Source organism: Drosophila guanche, unplaced genomic scaffold (genome assembly GCF_900245975.1).
Source record: "Drosophila guanche unplaced genomic scaffold, DGUA_6, whole genome shotgun sequence".
Lineage (NCBI taxonomy): Eukaryota > Metazoa > Arthropoda > Insecta > Diptera > Drosophilidae > Drosophila > Drosophila guanche.
The window spans coordinates 10,496,250-10,514,962 of NW_022995744.1; the positions used below are offsets into that span (position 1 = coordinate 10,496,250).

The 18,713-nt window shown below is 43.9% G+C and overlaps 2 protein-coding genes across 8 annotated transcripts in view; both read right to left on the bottom strand.

Moving 5' to 3' along the window:
• LOC117580446 (chromodomain-helicase-DNA-binding protein Mi-2 homolog) overlaps positions 1 to 18,569 on the bottom strand; it is a 28,648-nt gene extending 10,079 nt beyond the window's left edge. For all 5 annotated transcript variants that reach the window (XM_034267007.1, XM_034267006.1, XM_034267005.1 and 2 more), the window contains exon 1: positions 18,390 to 18,569. In XM_034267007.1, the coding sequence (XP_034122898.1) occupies positions 18,390 to 18,426 (37 nt within the window). In that variant the 5' untranslated portion in view covers positions 18,427 to 18,569. The remainder of the gene's footprint in view (positions 1 to 18,389) is intronic.
• LOC117580451 (RNA polymerase II elongation factor Ell) lies at positions 607 to 17,722 on the bottom strand. Of its 3 annotated transcripts, none has more exons than XM_034267016.1 (5): positions 17,558 to 17,722; positions 7,112 to 7,246; positions 6,735 to 7,044; positions 6,623 to 6,651; positions 607 to 4,403 (listed from the first exon to the last, which is right to left on the bottom strand). In XM_034267016.1, the coding sequence occupies exon 5, from the start codon at positions 4,046 to 4,048 to the stop codon at positions 710 to 712; it is 3,339 nt and encodes a 1,112-aa protein (XP_034122907.1). In that variant the 5' UTR covers positions 4,049 to 4,403; positions 6,623 to 6,651; positions 6,735 to 7,044; positions 7,112 to 7,246; positions 17,558 to 17,722; the 3' UTR covers positions 607 to 709. The 3 variants fall into 3 exon arrangements, with proteins under 3 accessions (XP_034122907.1, XP_034122905.1, XP_034122906.1); XM_034267014.1 differs by having other exon boundaries at positions 17,534 to 17,722; XM_034267015.1 differs by lacking the exon at positions 17,558 to 17,722 and adding an exon at positions 17,497 to 17,511.
• Positions 18,570 to 18,713: the final 144 nt, after the last annotated feature.

Sequence of the window (18,713 nt, forward strand, 5' to 3'; positions counted from 1 at the left end):
TATTACACACAATAAACGCAATTAAAAGGAGAAGTTTTCTCTCTATTTATTCTCATTTTAGCTACGGATCTTCTTAATTCTCAAGCTGCTCTCATGTCTCTGGTCTGGTATGTTCAACAACAAAAAAAATGTAAAGTCTACAACTCGTATAAATTGTTGCTCAAACGCGTTTAAAAATATTGATTTTGTCTCCTGCTCCTCCTCCTCCTGCATTCTGAATCTGAATCCTGCATCTGCTATATTTTTTATATGTATAATATATGTATAATAGTTTCATATATGTGTACAAGTTATATATGCATCTCTCGTTTCGATAAAAAGTATCATTAAGCGAAAGGTTCTTTGTTTTTTTGTTGGTTTTTAAATTTTTTATATTTTCGTGTTAACATATTCCGTAATTTCAACATTTGCTTTTTTTGTGTGTTTGTTTGTTTTTGCAGTACAATTTTCTTTAAGAACATTTTTGTTGTTGCTTGGTGTTTTTTCCTCGGTTTATCGCTTTGTGTTTTGTTGTATTTTTTTTTGCATTTTCACTATAATAGTATTTGTTGTTTATTTATGTATATAATAGTTTCCTTTTCTACTTCATTTTTGTTTTTGTTTTTGTTTTGTTTGTTTGTTTTGCCTTTTTACATGGGGGAGGTTAGGGTTAAGGGTTAGGAAGGGCTAAGCGGATCATCAAAGATGTTGTTGCAGTTGTGTGTGTGTATCAGTAGCGGTCGCGGTTCTGATCGTCATCGGTATTGGAGTTAGAATCTTCGCAATCCTCATCATCATCATCCGAACTATCGGAACTGCTATCCGAATCGCTTTGATGCTCCTGCGACTGTTGCTGTTGCTGCTGATGCTGATGCTGAGGATAATGCTGTTCTATCGTCTCAACCGCATGATGCTGCTGCTGTCTCCGCTGCTGTTCCGCGTGTCGTGCCGCCATTTGTGCTGCTTCCACAGGAGCAGTAGCAGGAACCGGTGCAGGCGTTGGCGTTGGCGCTGGCGCTGGCGCAGGCGTTGGGGCAGGAGTCGCCTGCAATGTGATCAATGTCTGGTCATAGTCCGTAACCAGCTGCTTAATGTGGGCCAGCTTGGCTTGCAAGTAGTCGAACCGCTGCTTATCCTCACGTATGGTGCGATCGTTATTGATCCGCTCGTACTCGCTGACAATCTGCCGCTTGATCTGATCGTAGTCTCCGTAGCCGTTGTCGCTACGCCGGGCGCTGTCCATGCGCTCAGAGAGGGTCTGGAAGCGATTGCGGACACCCTCCACACGGGTCAGCAGCTTCCGATACTCATCGTAGTCGCTCTCAAATTCAGTCTTGTAGCGTCTACGCACTTCCAGTGAACGTATGGGAACGTATTGGCTGAAGTCGTAGCGTGGGCACGAGGACGAATCGACATCCGCATTCGCATACGCATGGGTGGCCGCTGCCAACTGCTGTGTCGGCGATGGATGCTGCTGCTGCTGATGGCTATGCTGCTGCTGCTGCTGCTGCTCAAGCTGCTGTTGCTGATGCAGTTGCTGCTGCTGCTGCTGTTGGACGGACGACGCCGATGCGGAACGGGATGCGTTGGCGGAGGAGGGAGTTGGAACCTGTTGATAAGAGCCAGAGCTTGAGCTTGAGTTTGAGCTTCTCTGACGCTGCCCTCTGTCGCTGGATGATGATGCACCTGCACCTGCACCTGCACTTGCACCTGCACCACTACTCGTACGCTTCTTGCTGTTGGAGGCCGCATGTGTGTTGTTGTTGTATGAGTTGTAGTCGCTCTGCTGCTGCTGATGCTTCTGCTGTTGCAGTGGCAGATTGGGCGCCGTCGAAGAACGCTGCTTGCCTCCAGACCCTGATCCTTTTCCTCCTCCAGTGGCTGCTGGCACAAAGCTGGTCGCCAGCTTGGGCGGTGTTGTTGAGGATTTACTGCTGCGATTCGCTGGCATGCTCGTCGTCGCTCCTCCCGTCGTCGTCGCCGTCGATCGATTGCGCTCCAGCTGTGTCTCGTAGCCGCTGGAACTGCTCGAATTGCTGCCGGTTGAGTTGCGCTTATCCTTGCTGCCGTTGCCAACGTTTTGGGAGGAGCTTCCACGTCTACTACTGCTATTGCTCCTTGAGTGCTGCTGCTGCTGCTGTTGCGTCGCTGCTGTTGCTGCCACTGCAGCAGCCGCCGCCGTTGTGCTCATAAACTCCTCCATGTTGTCGAGGACATTGTAGCTGAGATCACTGCTAATGTGATCATCCAGCGGACCTCCTTGGCGCTGCGGAGGCGTGTATCGGTTTCGGTTCGAGAAGGAGGAGGAGGACGAGGCAGACACGGACACTGAGGAGGAGGACGAGTACGATGTGGCAGAGGGCGGAGTGTCTTTCTTGTAGTGACTGATGCGCTGCTTCTTCGGCTGCACCGTGCTGAACATCGTCTCGTCGTACTCCAGGCTTGTACGCTTCAGGCTGCCGCCACCAACGCCCCCAGATCCACCACCACCGCCACCCACTCCACCGCCATTGCCATGCGGCGGTGGGCTCCCCGTATGCGTCGATGTAGGGCTCTGTCCGGACGTGGAACTGCCCGCATCGGAGCTCATCGGTGGCGTCAGATTCTGTGGCTTGCGACGCTTCAGTTGCTGCACCTCCTGCTCGCTAAAGTACGGCCAGTTCTCGTCCACATCGTTCCACATCTGACGCCGCAGATTGTACGTGTTCTGCGCCATCGTGCTGATGTCCTTGAGTATGCTGGTGATCAGATTTCGCTCCCGTTCGCGTATTCCCTCGTTGTTCAGGCGAGCGAACAGCTCCGGCTTCTTGAAGGCCTTGAGGGCCAGCAAGTGGATCAGTCGCTCCCGAATGGTGCGCCGCGACACCTCAGACATTTTGTTGCCACCGGATGACTTGTTGCCGCTCCTCGAGTTGCCGCCACCACCACTAACCATTTTGCTGCGCCCATTTGTCGAGGAAGAGGATATGGCGGAGGTTGTGGTTGTTATATGGTTGCTGTTGCTATTGTTGATTGGCTGGCTGTCCCTCGGTGAGCTGCCGCTCATGTTGTAGCCCTGCGATATTCCATTGGCAAATGTAGAGGCCAGCGAGGAGGCCGAGTTGTTGCTGTTGTTGTTGCTGTGGTAACGATTCGACGACGCTCCACCGCCATTGACTGTGCCGCTGCCACCCAGCGTACTTGGATTTGGCGATCGCTGTGATGCTGTGGCGGACGCATACGACGTGGCATACGATGATGATCCTATTCCTGATCCTGCTACTCCTAGTGCTCCTCCTACTCCTAGACCATTAAATGGCGATGTACCTAACTTACGACTACTGTTGTTGTTGCTGTTGCTATTAAAACTATTGCTGCTGCTGCTGTTGCTGTTGCTGTTGTTCCCACTGTTGTTGTTGTTGTTGCTGCTGTTGCTGTGATGATGAAATGCTGTCGTCGTCGGCGTCGTCGGCGTCGTCGTCGTCAGGGAGGATGAGGACGATGATGGGGCCTTCTTCACCTTCCGCCCAATATCCGACTGATTTGGCTTGATCTCCCGTATGCACTTGCTCTTCTCCGTCTCCTCGGCAATGGCCATTTTTGTGCGTGTCGTATCGTAGACATCGTCGTTGGCATGTATCCGCATCCGGAGCGTGACCGCACCGAGTACGCCGAGGCTCTGTTGCTGCTGCTGTACGCACTCGAGGGTACCTTCCATGTTGTTGATGGTGAAACCAAATTTACGCCCTCCATTATCCATGTGGCTGCCGCCAGTGTTGCTGCTGCCGCCAGAAGGTAGGTTGTTGCCATTGTTGCTGCTTGTATGGCCCTCGGTCTTCGAGGGTCGGGATGGGAACTGTATGACGCCGGTGTTGCCAATGAACTGGATCTTGGCCCGCTGGCCGGGCTGCAGGCGTTTGGCATTGTCATCCCGCTGGTATTCCTCGATTGCACGGAAGGCGGAGTCGGTGAGCTTGACGATGATGTACTCCTTGCTATCATCGGTGTAACGGTGGCTTTGCGACATACCATAATTGCCAGACGAGAGTGCATTGGGCAGGCATTTTGCTGACGCAATCGAATTGGTCATAACGTGCGCGCAATTAGCCGCAAATCGAATCGAACCAGATCAGATCAGATGTTCAGATGTTCAAACTGTGATTTCCAATGTTTCCTTTCCTTCTATGGATGGTGCCGTTGCACGATGAATGGCGAGGCGATATGCGATAGATGAGAGTGTGGGCAGGATGCTTGGCCAGCCAGTGTTGCAAAATAATGGAAAACAGCCCGAATGATAGACCAAACGGGTGTGTAAAGGAGGGAAGGAAGGAGGAAGGAAGCGCACAAAGTGGAACGTTTGGACGTCTGGAAGGGTGCCTCTGGAAGATGCGTTTGTTGCTCCTGTTGTTGGTTGTTTTTGTTGTGATGCTCTCCACTTGTTATTTCTGTGTAATTTAATAATGTTTTTAGTTTAGTATGTTGTAATCGTATAAAGAATTTCGTTGTTGCTAAGACGTGTGCTCTGACCCACACACAATCACATAAATATATTGCACTCTCACAAACACGCATGCACACACACTGAGAGAGAGAGGTGCACAGATATATGTATCTCCGTCTCTTTTGGCTGAGTTAAGCTGAGTTTTATTAAAAAATAAACGTTTTTATTTCAAATGCAGGCAAGGATCAATACACGCAACCGGTCCGTAAATGTATAGCCGTATTTTGCTTCCTTTTCAGTGGAAAATATCACTTCCGTATGGAAGACAATTTTTTTTTTTATTGTGCCTGTCTACTTTCAAAAAAAGTCTTCTGGTAGATATTTGCACTCCCAATTGTACCCGCTCTCTTTACTTTGCGTTACTTCTCTCGCTCTCTCTCTCTCTCTGTATCTCTGGCAGTCTGTCGTGTGTCTTTCGATGTGTGTGCTCTTTGCAAATAACACAATTTCTTTTGTTAAATAATATGGGGTTTTAATTGGGTTAAGGTAGGCGCATGTATGCTCTGTTGCTGCTTTTGCTTCTGCAGGCGGGCGAGCGAACGGGGGTGTGCTATTGGTACTGCTTTTGGTGCTGCCGTTACTTTTGTTGTAGTTGTTAAATCGCTCGTTGAAATTGCCGTAGCGGCAGCGACAGTCGCTCCTGCGCCAGGTGCCAACAGTTGTCAATGTATTTGTTAATGTATGTATGCATGTGCATGCACACGTATGTAAGAGGTGCTCTCAGGTCAGTCAGCGGCGGCCATAAGCAAAATCAAAGACAACGGCAGCAGCAGCAGCAATCAAATCAATGCTGCGCTACTCTGCTCACACACGTCCGTGACTGCTTTTTCTCTCTCGCTCTTGCTCGGCTCCTTGCCTTGCTTTTGCTTCTGCTGCTGCTGCCGTCACTGTCGATCGCAGCGAGAGCGTTGAAGCGAGACAACTGCTGTTTTGATTGGCTTCTCCGTTGTGTTGTTTTTGTTGTTGCTGCTTGATCTTTTTTCTTTTCGCTTTTTGCTAAAAATCATCTGTGCTTGTACGTTGATTTTTATATATTTTACTTCTGCCTCTGGCTATGGCAATGGCTCTGGCTCTGCTTATTATATTTTCTTGTCCACATCTATATTAGTTGCACATCGATACATATGTATGTACATGTATATATATATTTAAATATGTATGCATGAATGTATGTGGAGGCCTACATGCATGTGTATATCTTTTACTTTGCACACTCACAACGCACACACTCACGTTTCAGTTGAAATATTTTGTTAATTTTAAATGCCTTTTAACCACTTTTTCTCTTTCTGCTATTGATGTATGCGTGTACACATGTATATATTTCGCTTTAAACTTTTACTCAAGACATTTTCGGTTTTGGAATTCTTGTATTTGTATCTGTGGTGTACTTGGCACTGGAATTTTGATATATTTCTTTATAGCTAAAGTTCCGATTCAGATTTATTTACACGTTTCACTCGGCTCACAATGTTTTCTTGTGTTTTATTGCAATTTATTTGCCTTCTTTTGTATGGGATCAGGGGCTGTATGTGAGTCCCAAGGTATCTTAATCAACGTACAAAAGGTATCTGCTAAATGAAATCGAAACGAGTTGCTTTCAAGTGGTTGCCCGTCGCCGTCGTCTGCTCTCCACCTCTTCGCTGCTCTGCTCCGCTCTCTGTGCTCTGTGCTGTGCACTCGTTTATTACACCGCTCACTTCGCCCCGTGGCCCATGTAGCAGGCGACAACGAGTGCGACGGAGCAGATCACTGATGTCGAGGTGGCTGCTCTCTCTCTCTCTCTCTCTCTCTCTCTATCTTTGGCTATCCCTCTCTTATGTGCGCTCTCGTTAGGCCATGTATTAACGTACGTACGTGCCTTGTATCACTTGCCTTGCTGTCTTTCGGCCACAGCTCTGGGCTCTGGCTCTTGATGTTGTTACTTTTGTTGTAGGTGAAGCGTGTGGAGCAAAGCGAAAAACGAAAACAAGTTTGCGATTTAATGTGCGCACTTGGCACTGTCTCAGCCACCAACGTTCCCCGTTAGACGTAAGTTCTGTTCTCTTTGGTTGGCGACTCTCTTATGACTTCTCTTTTGTGTAGTCTGAATGCATGCGTGCGTGTGTGTCGTCAGCACACGTCTTAGCAAAACCATAAAAAAAAATAACCAAAATAGCTTACTTTATGCTTGGAAAAACTGCAGTCGGGGTCTAGGTGCAGGTACAGAATATGAAAGAAAATATTTCAGCTTAATATCGACAAGTAAACAAGGACAATGCACTTATGTACTTACAATGGGATATTCTAGAATAATGAATCTTTGTTGTATTGCTTTTTTGTTGTTGGAACAGCTGTTCTGCCACCTGTATGCCCCCACACACGTCACACGTAGTAGTTTCGCTCTCTCTCTCTCTCTCTCTCTCTCTCTCTGCGCCGTTTCCCCAACAGCAGCAACAACAACTATCCCAATCAGCTGTTGCTCGCTCGCTCGCTCGCTCTCTCGCTCACAGTGCAGTGTTGGTAAGTGCGATGGGCGGAGTGCTTTAAGCTTTCAAATGACCGTATTGTTTGATGCTGCTCCAACTGCGGCGGCTGTGGCTTGTCTATAAAATTGTGACCAATTTTAGTTTAAATTCACATTTAAGGCATATTTGTAGAATTGTTTCGTACTTAATTGTTGCCGATTGGTTGGTTATTTGTTGGATTGCTGTGCCTTGTCGTCGTCCTCTTTGATTTCTGCTGTTACGTTTTGATTTGTTTTTTGTTGTTTGGAATATTGCAACGTTCTTAATTTCACTGTACACTCTGATAAGAGAAAATTTGTTGTATTAATTGTTGTATTTAACACTTGTGATTTTCTTTTGTTTCCACTTCACACATCCGTTTCAGTACTTCTCCCACTTCAGTAATTCTCCTTTACTGTTTATTTCGCGTTACGCGGGGATCTAACGATCATTCGTTTTGAAAAACTCAGCTGTTTTATGTTTACGTTGAGTGCCCGCTACGTAGGCTCTCGCTACTAACTCACTCACTCTCCTGTTGCCGACTCTCTTAAAGTTGCTCTTTCTTTGAGAAAATTAAGAGTGCATACACTCGCTCTGTCATATTTTTTTAGCATGCGGTTGGTTTTGTTCACTTTTGACATTTTTGCATACAAAAATTTTCCGCTCTCAGGTAGATTTACCGTAGCGGCTGCTCCCTTTTGCATGTGTGAGCCTGTGTGTGCATTCACATTTTTGGCGTGGCTTCGTTTTGTTCGTGCTTTGTCGTGTTGTCTGATGTCGTGCGCCTGTTTTTGTCTACCGTTTTGACTGCCGCCTCTCTTGGGTCTATACTCTCTTCTGGCCGGGGCTTATCTCTGTTCTATTCTCATACACACATTCACATTTTTGAACCAACGAATGTTTCCTAGTATTTAACAATGAAAATTTATTTTTATTTCGTTTATTTCGTTACTTTTTTTTGCCAGTGGGTAAAACAGTCAAGGGCGCACGCACACACACACCTTGCTCTTCAAGTGGAACTCCCCGTGAATGGTAAGGGAGCGGTGGCAGGTAACTGGAATAGCCAACACGAAGAGATACCAAAGACAGAAAGGAAGAGAGTGGGGCCGCAGCTGATCATGGCAGGTGAATAAGAAGGAAATTAGGAATTTGTTCCTTTAAAGCGTTCCCCTGGGGCGTTCCCCGTCAATATGCACACATAAACAACCCAATTTTCAACAAGCCCACACACACACACAAATACAACTATCGAAAGCAGCGACAACCCCACTCAGTCAAGGTAAAAACTTTATAAACTCATTTATACATAAATATGTACAATGTCGCGTCTGTGGCTGTGTAGTAAACAATTTGTAGTCAACTCTAAACAAACTAGCTAAAACCAAATACAACAAACGCGAAAACGAAACAAAGAGAGGGAGCAGCGAAGCAGCAAAAAAAACAATTTCAAGTTTCGTTTGGCTACAACAACAGGAACAACAGAAAATGCCGCTCAAATAGCATTGAGAGCCGCTGAACGACAAAAGGCCAATGCACTCTCCCAGCAAGAGAGAAGGAGGGATGTATGTACATATGAAGAAGGATAAAAAGAAAGAAACAGAGCGAACAAGAGGGAAGAGAGACGGAAGGCCAAGGATAAGATAAGGGAGCGAGAAGGACAAATAGCAGAGGGAGAAGCAGGCAAGGATACGCAGCGGGCGGGACTGTGAGGCTACCAAAGGAAATGCACACAAGTACATACAGGAAAAAAATACTCGCATGTACGGCAGAGCAGGACGACTTCTTCAACAGCTGGCCCGCATCAGGAAACAGGAGGGAGCCGACGCAGGCATCAACCACCGCAATACAATAATACAATACTTCGCACACACATTCATCCATACATAAATGGAAACTTTAATAAAATACAATACGTGAGAGAGTAAAGGAATGCTCAAAAGAAAATTGGAGAGGGATGGAGGAGGAGATGCATGCACGTGAATCTACAAACATAAAACTATACATATATCTGTATGTATGTATATATATTATGCGTATCGACATACGAACATATGTATGTATTTATGTATCTCATGGTTGAAAAATATATGAAGCAGCTGTCAGCTGTGTGGAATAATTTTCTTTGTACTGTGCCCCTGTGTGCTGCGATTCTTTAGCACTGTAACAATAACAACAACAGCAACACGAACATGAAGCAGAAGAACTATCCAAACCAGCGATAACAATGTCAAGTCAAATGAATGAGGAAGTGATGCAAAACAAAAACAAGGTTTAGTAAGAATAGGGTAAGTTATTTCGAGCAAAATGTCTTATTTTTTTATGGTTTCAGAATCGATTTTCACTTGGTTTTGTTTGTTGTTGTCAAGGAAAGAGAGAGGCTGCCTGATTAATCATTGCTGAAGTTACAGGGTTGCCACCTACACACCAACACAAAGCAGTCGCACGAGCGACCCACCAGGGCTGCATGCGAAAATGCGAGCAAAACGCTATCAAACCACTTTCAATGTGGCTGGGATGGGTTATCACTGCACGTGTCACGCGCCTGAGAACGTGGTTCCAATGCAAGATCGGCATTGGCCAAAACATGGGCTTTGGCTTCAATGTTGGTAAAATGTTTGATGTTATCATTTGAAAATTTGATCTGGCAGCCCTGACAGACTTTGCACCTACTATTAAAAAATAACAGTGCTTGAAATGCAAGCGACAACGGTGACAGCTGAGAGCAATAACGGCTTCGGTACTAAGTACAAATGTGTGTTTGAGCACCAAACATACATACATACATACAAGCATACATCGACAATCTCATGTGTGCACGTAAGTATGTGTGAAGTGAATAATCAATTGCCAGAGCAGATAATGACGGCAAACCGAATGGAAAGGGGACGTACACAGAGGGGGACTGTGACGAGGACGGACGCCTTATTGGTAATTGCCCACATGGGAATCCCAAATGCCTTGGACATTGTACATACATACATTCATACATATACAAATATTTCTGTTGTGTTTTCCCCATTTTGGTGCATTTTCAAAACGCACACACATACGAAAGGCAAGAGAGAGAGAGAGAGAGCCAACTTTTCACACACAATCACACACACTTCTATTTTATATAATAAAATGGCAATATTTTACATTTTATCTTCAGCGCTAAGCTATTTATAGTCCAGAAATGACAGCCACAACAAAAACAACATCAGCAGCAGCACCCACAAATGCCCTCTCTGCGTGAGCGTGTTAAGTGATTCTCTCGCTGGCTCTCCCCTCTCCATCTCTCACACTCTCCTCTCTCTGTGTGTGTGTGTTTGTGAATCACACAACAAATCGAGTAAGGAAATGTTTTACGATGAAAAATAAATATGTATTTTATATAAAACAAAAAAGGTGTTAAACGCCCCGTAGTCTCGCACATGCAATTCGATTCTCTCTATCCCCGTTAGAGGTTATTAACCGTTAGATGTCATCAGAAGAAACTTGAAGAGAATATGCTTACAACAGATTGAGTACAAATGTATGTACCGAGTAGGTGTGTAATAATACAAATCACATTGCATGGTATCGATAGAGTCGATGCATGTATGTCTGCATTTATTTAATTTAAAGTTTCACCTTTGAAAGCCATTAAACGTTTTTTCAATCAATATGAATAAATACATTTTAATGAAAAATCAGTCTTTCCTTTCGTTCGTTGGAAAAACAGAGCCTAAGATTAATCGGTAACAATTTATTTTTTCCCAGAATAATAATAAAGCCTTTGAGACAAGTTGAATATCTCCTTAGCTTCTTGGAGCGCTGAACTCTGACGCCTTTTGGCTAAATAAATAAACCAGAATGCGGGGCAATAAAATAAAAGGAAGGTACACTGAACTTGTGGCCTCAGGAGAACTCCCTCTCTCTCTCTCTCGAGCCAGAGACATCTAAAAAATCGACACAACAAATGTACCGTGCTCGTTCAATGACCGATTTGAACCACAACCAGCTTGAAGCCATCCGATCATTGCATAATTCAGAGAATGTAATTCTTTAAAACAAAAACAAAACCCAAATGTTGAACGGAAATGCGTAATTAAAGCGTTCCCTGTGCTCTATCTCTCTATGTCAAAGAGTCTATGAAATTGATACCCTGAAAAGAGTAAAGTAGAAGGAACCGAAATCGGAAAAACATTGACCGTGAATCGGCATAAAATTGGAATTTCAACATAGACATCTCTGGATCTTGGGGCACACACACACCACAACTTTAGATTAGATTAATAATGTTGCGTGTGTGGTTACGCGGACATTGTTATCTGTTGATTTGAACGCCGCAACTAAAACAAAAACAATTACCACTCCTAATCGATGGGGCGGGGGTATGTGGTGCTTGGATAAAGAAAGCTTTTAGCAGCTGTTTCACCAAAGAAACCGCATTCAAATGCATGTGTGTGTGTGTGTGTGTGAGTTGTGTTTCTACGTAGCTTTGTTTTAATGAACCTGACCTGAGCCCCAGCTCCTCCGTCAGAGAGAATCTGGTTTTTGGTCGAACCAAAATAAAAATCGTCAATAAAAAGCAATTTGAATTTAATCAGAAAATGGCACGAAGAGGAGGATATGAACATTAAAACCACCGGCACGGCGGCACACGTTGTTTCCCAATTCCTTGTTTTTTTTGCTGTAGAAGCAACTGGTTTTTTAACTTTTTGTTGGTTAATAGTAGAATTATAGACAAAAGATTGGTAACTCAAAGCAAATGACGTTCGTCCAAGCGCTTCTGCAGCGGTGTTCATAAATAAAATGGGATTAAAGAATGATCTCCAGGGGTGCTACTGTAAATAGCAACTTCAGCATTGGAACAAGCCCATTTGGAACTTTATACCACTAATTATGGGTCAATTATCGAGCTAAGCCAAGCGACGGAATACCAGACCTAAGAAAAATCCCCGCCGAAATGCTACATCTGCCATGGCCCCCCATAAACATCTGGTTTGTGTGTTGCCGACTGGTTGGAGTGTTTATCGGTTAGCTTTTTATACAATTTAAATAAAATCAAGCTTTTTTTTTGTTTTTCCCAAAAGCAAAACTTAAATAAATTTCTAATAAAAAAACTTTTTATATGTGTTTCGTAACGACAAAACACACACAGGCTGGCCACAAAGCCGCAAAGTACGATATCTTCTGCTGCTGTGTGGCGGCTGTCGCTGAACACAAACTTACACACACACACACACACACACACATATGCATGCTAATCAACAACACCCAAAAAGCTAAAAAGCCCCGAGAGCCAATGGAAAACCCGATACAAAACATGGACCGGGTGAGGCGGATGGAGAGGTTGCGCGGCAACTAGAAGGCTTCGAAAGACAAGACCAGGCCAGACCAGGCCACTCCACTCCAAGACAGAGATTCGATTCGAATTGAGAGTGAGCTGTGGCGGTGGTGCTACAGCACCGAAGCGTTCGCGTCGAAAAACTTGTCTTCCCAGATTCAGTTTGGATTTCTTCTTATTGGATCAGAGGCGAAGAGACGAAGCGAGCGATACGATACGATACCAAAAACAAAAGCCACAAAACAGCAACACTGTTGGCAATTTGGAACTGGACTAAAAACGGACTTGAAAGAAACCAACAGCCAACCAACCAACCAACCAACCAACCAACCAAACAGCAACAACAATCATTGGGATTGGAGTGACTTCCAACGACCGACGACCGACGACTGGTATTTCCCTCTCTCTGGGGCTTGTTATGAATTTGTAGCTGGCTGGGCTGAGCTGTCGCCGTGTCTTTCATTATAAAAAATGAATATACATTTTGTATATATGTATGTACCTGCGTACGAGTATATGGAGGCTATATCTTTTCAACAAATTACTGAAGGTCACTCAAACCCCCCGAAGTGTACAAGCAACTTTTTAATATTTCATTTAAAATCTATATAAATGGGTCTTTGATGGGTTTTGGGATTTTGGGTTTGGATTTGAGTAAAAGGTTAAAACAAATTTTCCATGGTTTTCCCTCTGCACCCACCCACTTGTTACTCGTTCTCGTCGTTCGTAGTGATGGCTAATTGAACTTCCGCAGATTTCTGTGCACGCTATGACAGATCGTCATCAGTGTATGGCCATCACCTTGCCGCCGCCTGGTGCCTTGCGGATTGTCTATGCGCCGTAGTTTCCGGTGTGTTCCGGTGTCTGTTTGCATCCACAAATGTGAATGTGCTGGAACTGGGGTACATATGTATGTACATATCTACTACACTTTTCACAAATCTCTTTTCAGTCAACAAACAAGTACGAAAAATCAGGATACACAGACATATGTTAGCGCTGTGTCTGCCTGCTGGTTGGGGGGTGATTGAGAGAGTGCACCAAAAAGCCAAAGCCCGAAGCTAAAAATCCACAAACCCAACCCACAACGAGCCAAAGCCATAAAAACCTCAAAGCGGTGCATGTGAGAAATGAAAGATACGAAAAATTATATAAACATTATAGGCAAGAGCGTGAGTACGAGTAAAGCAACCGCAAAACAACAAGACCAGAGTTGCAGCTACAACCACACAGCTACAACGATATGTAACAAGAGGCAGCAACAGTCAGGCTTGGTGGTGGTGGCAGAGACACAAAACCAAACCACGAATACCAGACCAGACCAGAGCAGACCAGGGCTCTCTCGGGGTGTGCTGGTTGTCAACTACTTTTGCTTTTGTTATGCCTCTGCCCTGTCTCTTGGGTTGGTAATTTTAATGTTGGTTGTTTTTTTTTTCGGTTTTATTTTCTGGTTTCTCAGCCCCGCGAGACGAGAAACTATGCCAAAGCTAACGACGGATTACAATAATCAAAATACATACGGGTACACACACATAAACACATACACACACACTCGCTCATACAGAGTCAGTAAAGTGGTGGCAATGGCGTTCGTTGCCAACAATTATGCACCTAGTTGGAAATGCGCCGCTACGGCTAAGACAGAGTGACAGCTTGCAGCACTAGCAACTAATTGGCTATTTAGACAACACTGGTAAAACAAACGATTTCGATTACATGGGCCAAAAACTAGCATCGATATCGAGGAGATAGCGGGGACACACAAAAACAAGTTCGACACAAATAAATTTATGTGTGGTGCCAGGCCATAAAAGCTTTTCCACCCTGCGCACGCACACACCCAGAAATAGAAAATAAAATAGTTACCCATAAACCTATTTACGGTAACAATTCAACACAAAAAAAATGAGGAATTGTTATGACAAAGGCGGAAGACCCGGGCAATTACAATTAAGTTAACCAATTATAAACAAAAAGCACCCCACTGAGTGTTCTTGTGTGTAGCGGGGCGAGGGACAAGAGCGAAAGAGGTCCGAGATACGGAAACCGCAATGGAGGAACCCGATACGAATGGCATTTGGCCATAGGACCATTTAAGTTTTTTTTTTTTTTGGCATTTTCGCTTGGTACGCTCTACGCTCAAATGCGTAAACATTTACATATGCAAATATTAATGACCTTCACTTTCGCCACCTCCTCTCTGTCCGAGTCGCATTGATATGCAGAAGGGGTGTCCAGAAGAGAGCATCGCAGTCTGAGCGAGACATAGCAACAGAGAACAGTTATTTGTAAGCTTATCAATAATATCGGAAAAAGCTATCTCAAAAAACTGTTGTGCTTTGAATGTTTCGAAATACATAAACGATCTACACAGCTAAATGTATCGCAACTTCAAAAATATCAATTGATGTCTGAACTTTGCCACAATGTGCATGCGAAGGTGGTTTCAGTGGGATGTGTGTCGTGTGCGACGCATAATTTGACACAAAATACATACACATGTACAGAAAACAACACTCAAGCGAACAAAACTGAAACTCGGCATGGCCTTCCCTGTCTACCGCTGCTCGTGATCGAGCAACAGCACAATTACTGTAAATAGGTAGAAAAAAGACAGCACAAACAACAGGCAGTTGCACAAATATTAAAAAGCACACATTGAAACAGGAACAGACACAGATAGACACACGCAAACGGTATTACAGTAATCAATGTCAAATGCTGCCGATTTCATTTGTGTGCACAAAACGGCAAAATATGCCCGACAGTCTGTCTTATTGTGATTTTATAGTTGTGGTGGTACGGCCACACCAACACCAGCTAGTTTTAAAGAGCGAAAAATACGCGTCAAATGTCAAAATGAAAAGAACAGCAGCAACAAATACCACACATACATATGTAAATATGTTTACGTATAAAAAAGCCGCCCCTCCCCCCAATAAGAAAATGAGCGTTATATTTGAGAGAATGGTTCCCAAGCGAAAATAATATTTACATTTCGTATTTGAGCTTCAGATGGTTTTGTAGATTTTAAGAGCAAGTAAACTTTTGAAATGCCAGCACACAGAGTCTCATACACTCAAACATTTGGACACACACATGCGGATATAAAAAAGCACCACTTGTTGTTGGCATGATTAAATGCAATGCGTGCGAGTGTGACGGCACGTTGTAGTTTAGTGCTCGCGTTCGCAAAAGCAAGGTAAGATCGAGACACCAACACGACACACATACAAACACACATGCCATCTGTGAAGCATCTCTCGTACACACACAAACTATATACTTTCACTTCTTGTATTGAATTTTATTTCTCTTGGCGCCACGTTGTTGTTGTTTCTTATAATTTTTGAGTCGGATATCTACATATGTGTGCATGTATGTATATGCAAGTGGGTATTTATATTTGCCTGTCACTCGGCAACAGGAAAATAAGAGAATAGGTGGCTAGAAAACACCTTTTGTGTTCATCTTTATTACAAGAAAATCCCATAAACGACAAACTGTTTGAACAGAAGGTCCCCGGTCCCTAGCGATGCGAGCCCATCTACGCAAGTCCAGGGCGCAGCGTACGTAAGCAGCAATCTCCGAATACGTCATTGAAACTCTCTACCTCCTCCTCACTCTATAGTTCCCTTGCATTACTGCACAAAATAGTGGCACTCGACCACACACATACACAATGAAGTACACATTCATACACTAGCACTTACACCTACAAACAGCAAGTTCGCCCGATCTCTTTTCCACTCTCCCACAAACTGTATTTCCATCTCACTTGCTGTTGTTTTTGTGCAATTTATGCAATGTCGCATTACTCGATTGTTTACTTATAGGAGACAATGACTAACCATAAGTTATGAAAAATAAATTGCGGTTTGTTTGTTTGTCATTCATGTACGGGTGCAAAAATAAACACTTTCATCATCTGGTTAACACATGCTTTCTGAATATTTTATTAAATATAGGTTAAAAATGAATCAAAAACCGGCAATGGGTGAGAATTGGTTCAAACGAAGCGCTCGATTGTTGGTGAAATCAAAGAGAAGTCAGTCTTGGTCTTGGATGGGATTTCTTTGGAATGCTGAAGTTGCGAAATGAGAGCCGACGCGAAACGGCGAGACGTCAAGAGACAACCAACGCGAGCAAGTGGGCCAGCTAGCCAGCCAGGCGAGGTAATGGGGAAGGGGAGGGAAAGAGAGCTCTCTAACGTCACAAATGGGGAGGCGGCTGGCTACATCATCATCCATCTATTTTCTATACATTTGTATGTGCATAAATCGATGTTACTTAGCGGGCGGGTAAACAAACAACCGTACAAGGATAACGCCACTACAGCAGAAAATCTAATTAGAACGAGCGACTCACAAACAGCAAGAGCGACAAACAAAAGTTGAATGTTAAAATTAGACGCACACCTCTGCTCTTCTCCCGCTTCCACCCACGTTCTTGTTCTAGGATAACTTCCACACTCACACCCACACACGTAAATTTGTACGTACATATGTACATAGACGCACGCCCACAATGCAACAGCGTCGAGAATGAGAATCACAAATTGGGGGCAGGGACAGGCTGAGGGCAGGCAGCAGCGGCAGTAGCAGTAGACAACGGGAACAGCTGCGAGCGAATTAACATAAATTGTATGCAAAATTGGGGTTGATAATATTGTTGTTACATGGCGGCGGCGACATATTGTTTATTGGTTTTCTGCTACAGCTACATTCCAGCAATTTCCTTGCCAGGCTCTCGCCTCTCTCTCTCTCTCTGTACTATTTCTCTCTTCTTTTCTTTTTCAATGCTGCTTCTTATTTGTGTGTTGGCATATTTTGGTTAAGTGGTTTTTTTTTGTGGTATTTTATACGGTAGCGGCACTTTTATGAAAGTTGATTTTACTATTTCATTTGTATGGTTATTTAAAAATGTAATTGAAACGCGAAAAATACGTTTTCGATGGTATTCTTTTTTTTAGTTTGTTCAACAGTCGGGTTGGGGCGACGGCAGACGGCGACGTTAGCTGGAGCGCGCGTGCATAACACGCACACATACATACACATACACAAAGTGGAGAAATCAATCAAGAGTGAACAGCCGGAAGGGGGGAGCACCGTGTGGAGTGGAAGGAAAATCACATATGTATATTCAGCAATGTAAATGCGACAACATTTTCACGCATCTTTGTTTCGTTCCGATTTGAGCATGTGTATTATATTTTTTACTCGCTTCTTTTCCTTTCTTACACAATATTTCTGATAATTTTCAGATTTTTGCACTCACTTCTTTCTTAATTATATTACGCACTGGATTTCTCGGTTAACACTTAATTGAGCCGCTTGCAAACGATGCTGTTACGAATAATGCACGTATTTCCCTTAAACTACAGTTCTCTTTATAATTAATAGTGTAATCTGGTTCAACAAAAAATTCAGAAAATCACGTCATGGCTGCCACGTCCAAGCAACAATGAAATGAATGTAAGTGGTGGCTCTCAATTTCGCGATTTCTGGATTTCGGCCGTTCTACAATACGGTCCGATTGTTATCGCAACACGGTTACACTGCGACTGGTATTGCGTCCGCTTTAGAGTGCGGTCATACTGCGAGTTTTTCAACTCGACATTTTAATGTCATTTCATGGCCGAAATCGTCCCTATTTAATATATAGCCCCTAATTAATAAATGACTAATATTCGAACAAAGTCACGCCTGTTTTTATGCATATAATAAGCGTTTTACACGGCGATAGACCAAAACAACCGCGAACAACAGATGTTTTGGTGTGCGAGCGGGACGGCTATAGGTGTCGTGCATTCGCGAAACGAGAGAATATAAAAATGCAATAATAAATTTGTGTAGAATGAAGGAGACGCAAAATCGAAGAAAAACGCGCCACACATAAAATATTTCACAAGATTTGTAACAATTAACCATAAATAAGTTCGAACGAGCGCTCCGAACCACATTTTTCTTATTGGTATTTTCGACCATAACAAACAATAATAATAAAGGGGCATGGGGGTGTACGCAACGCACGCTGCGCGGCTTCGCGGCTCTTGATCATGACCACGGTTCTCGCATTCTGGGCAACCAGAAATTTTCAACTCAACAAATGCAGACTAAAACAATGCACTTACCCTGAAAATTATCGTCATTTTCTTCTTCCGATGCCATGGTTGCTGCTTATTGCAACTTTTACACTATTTATCCACACGAAAATCACTTAATTTCCACAACAAATATTTGAGCACACACAGACACGACGAGAAAAAAATAGACAAGTTGTAAGCGGCTTCAACAAATATGGCGGAGCGGAGAGCGAACAGAAAGACTGAGAGACACCCAGGGCTGCCTTGGATACATTTACATCGATGGTTGGCGATAGTTGGCGCTCATTCACAGCAGATTTATAGATTTCTTTTTTGAAACAATCACGTGTTCTGAAAATCATAAAAAACCAA

Bases quoted from the DNA above. Each gene is read 5' to 3' on its own strand.
- LOC117580451 (XM_034267016.1), bottom strand. From the start codon at position 4,048: ATGACCAATTCGATTGCGTCAGCAAAATGCCTGCCCAATGCACTCTCG.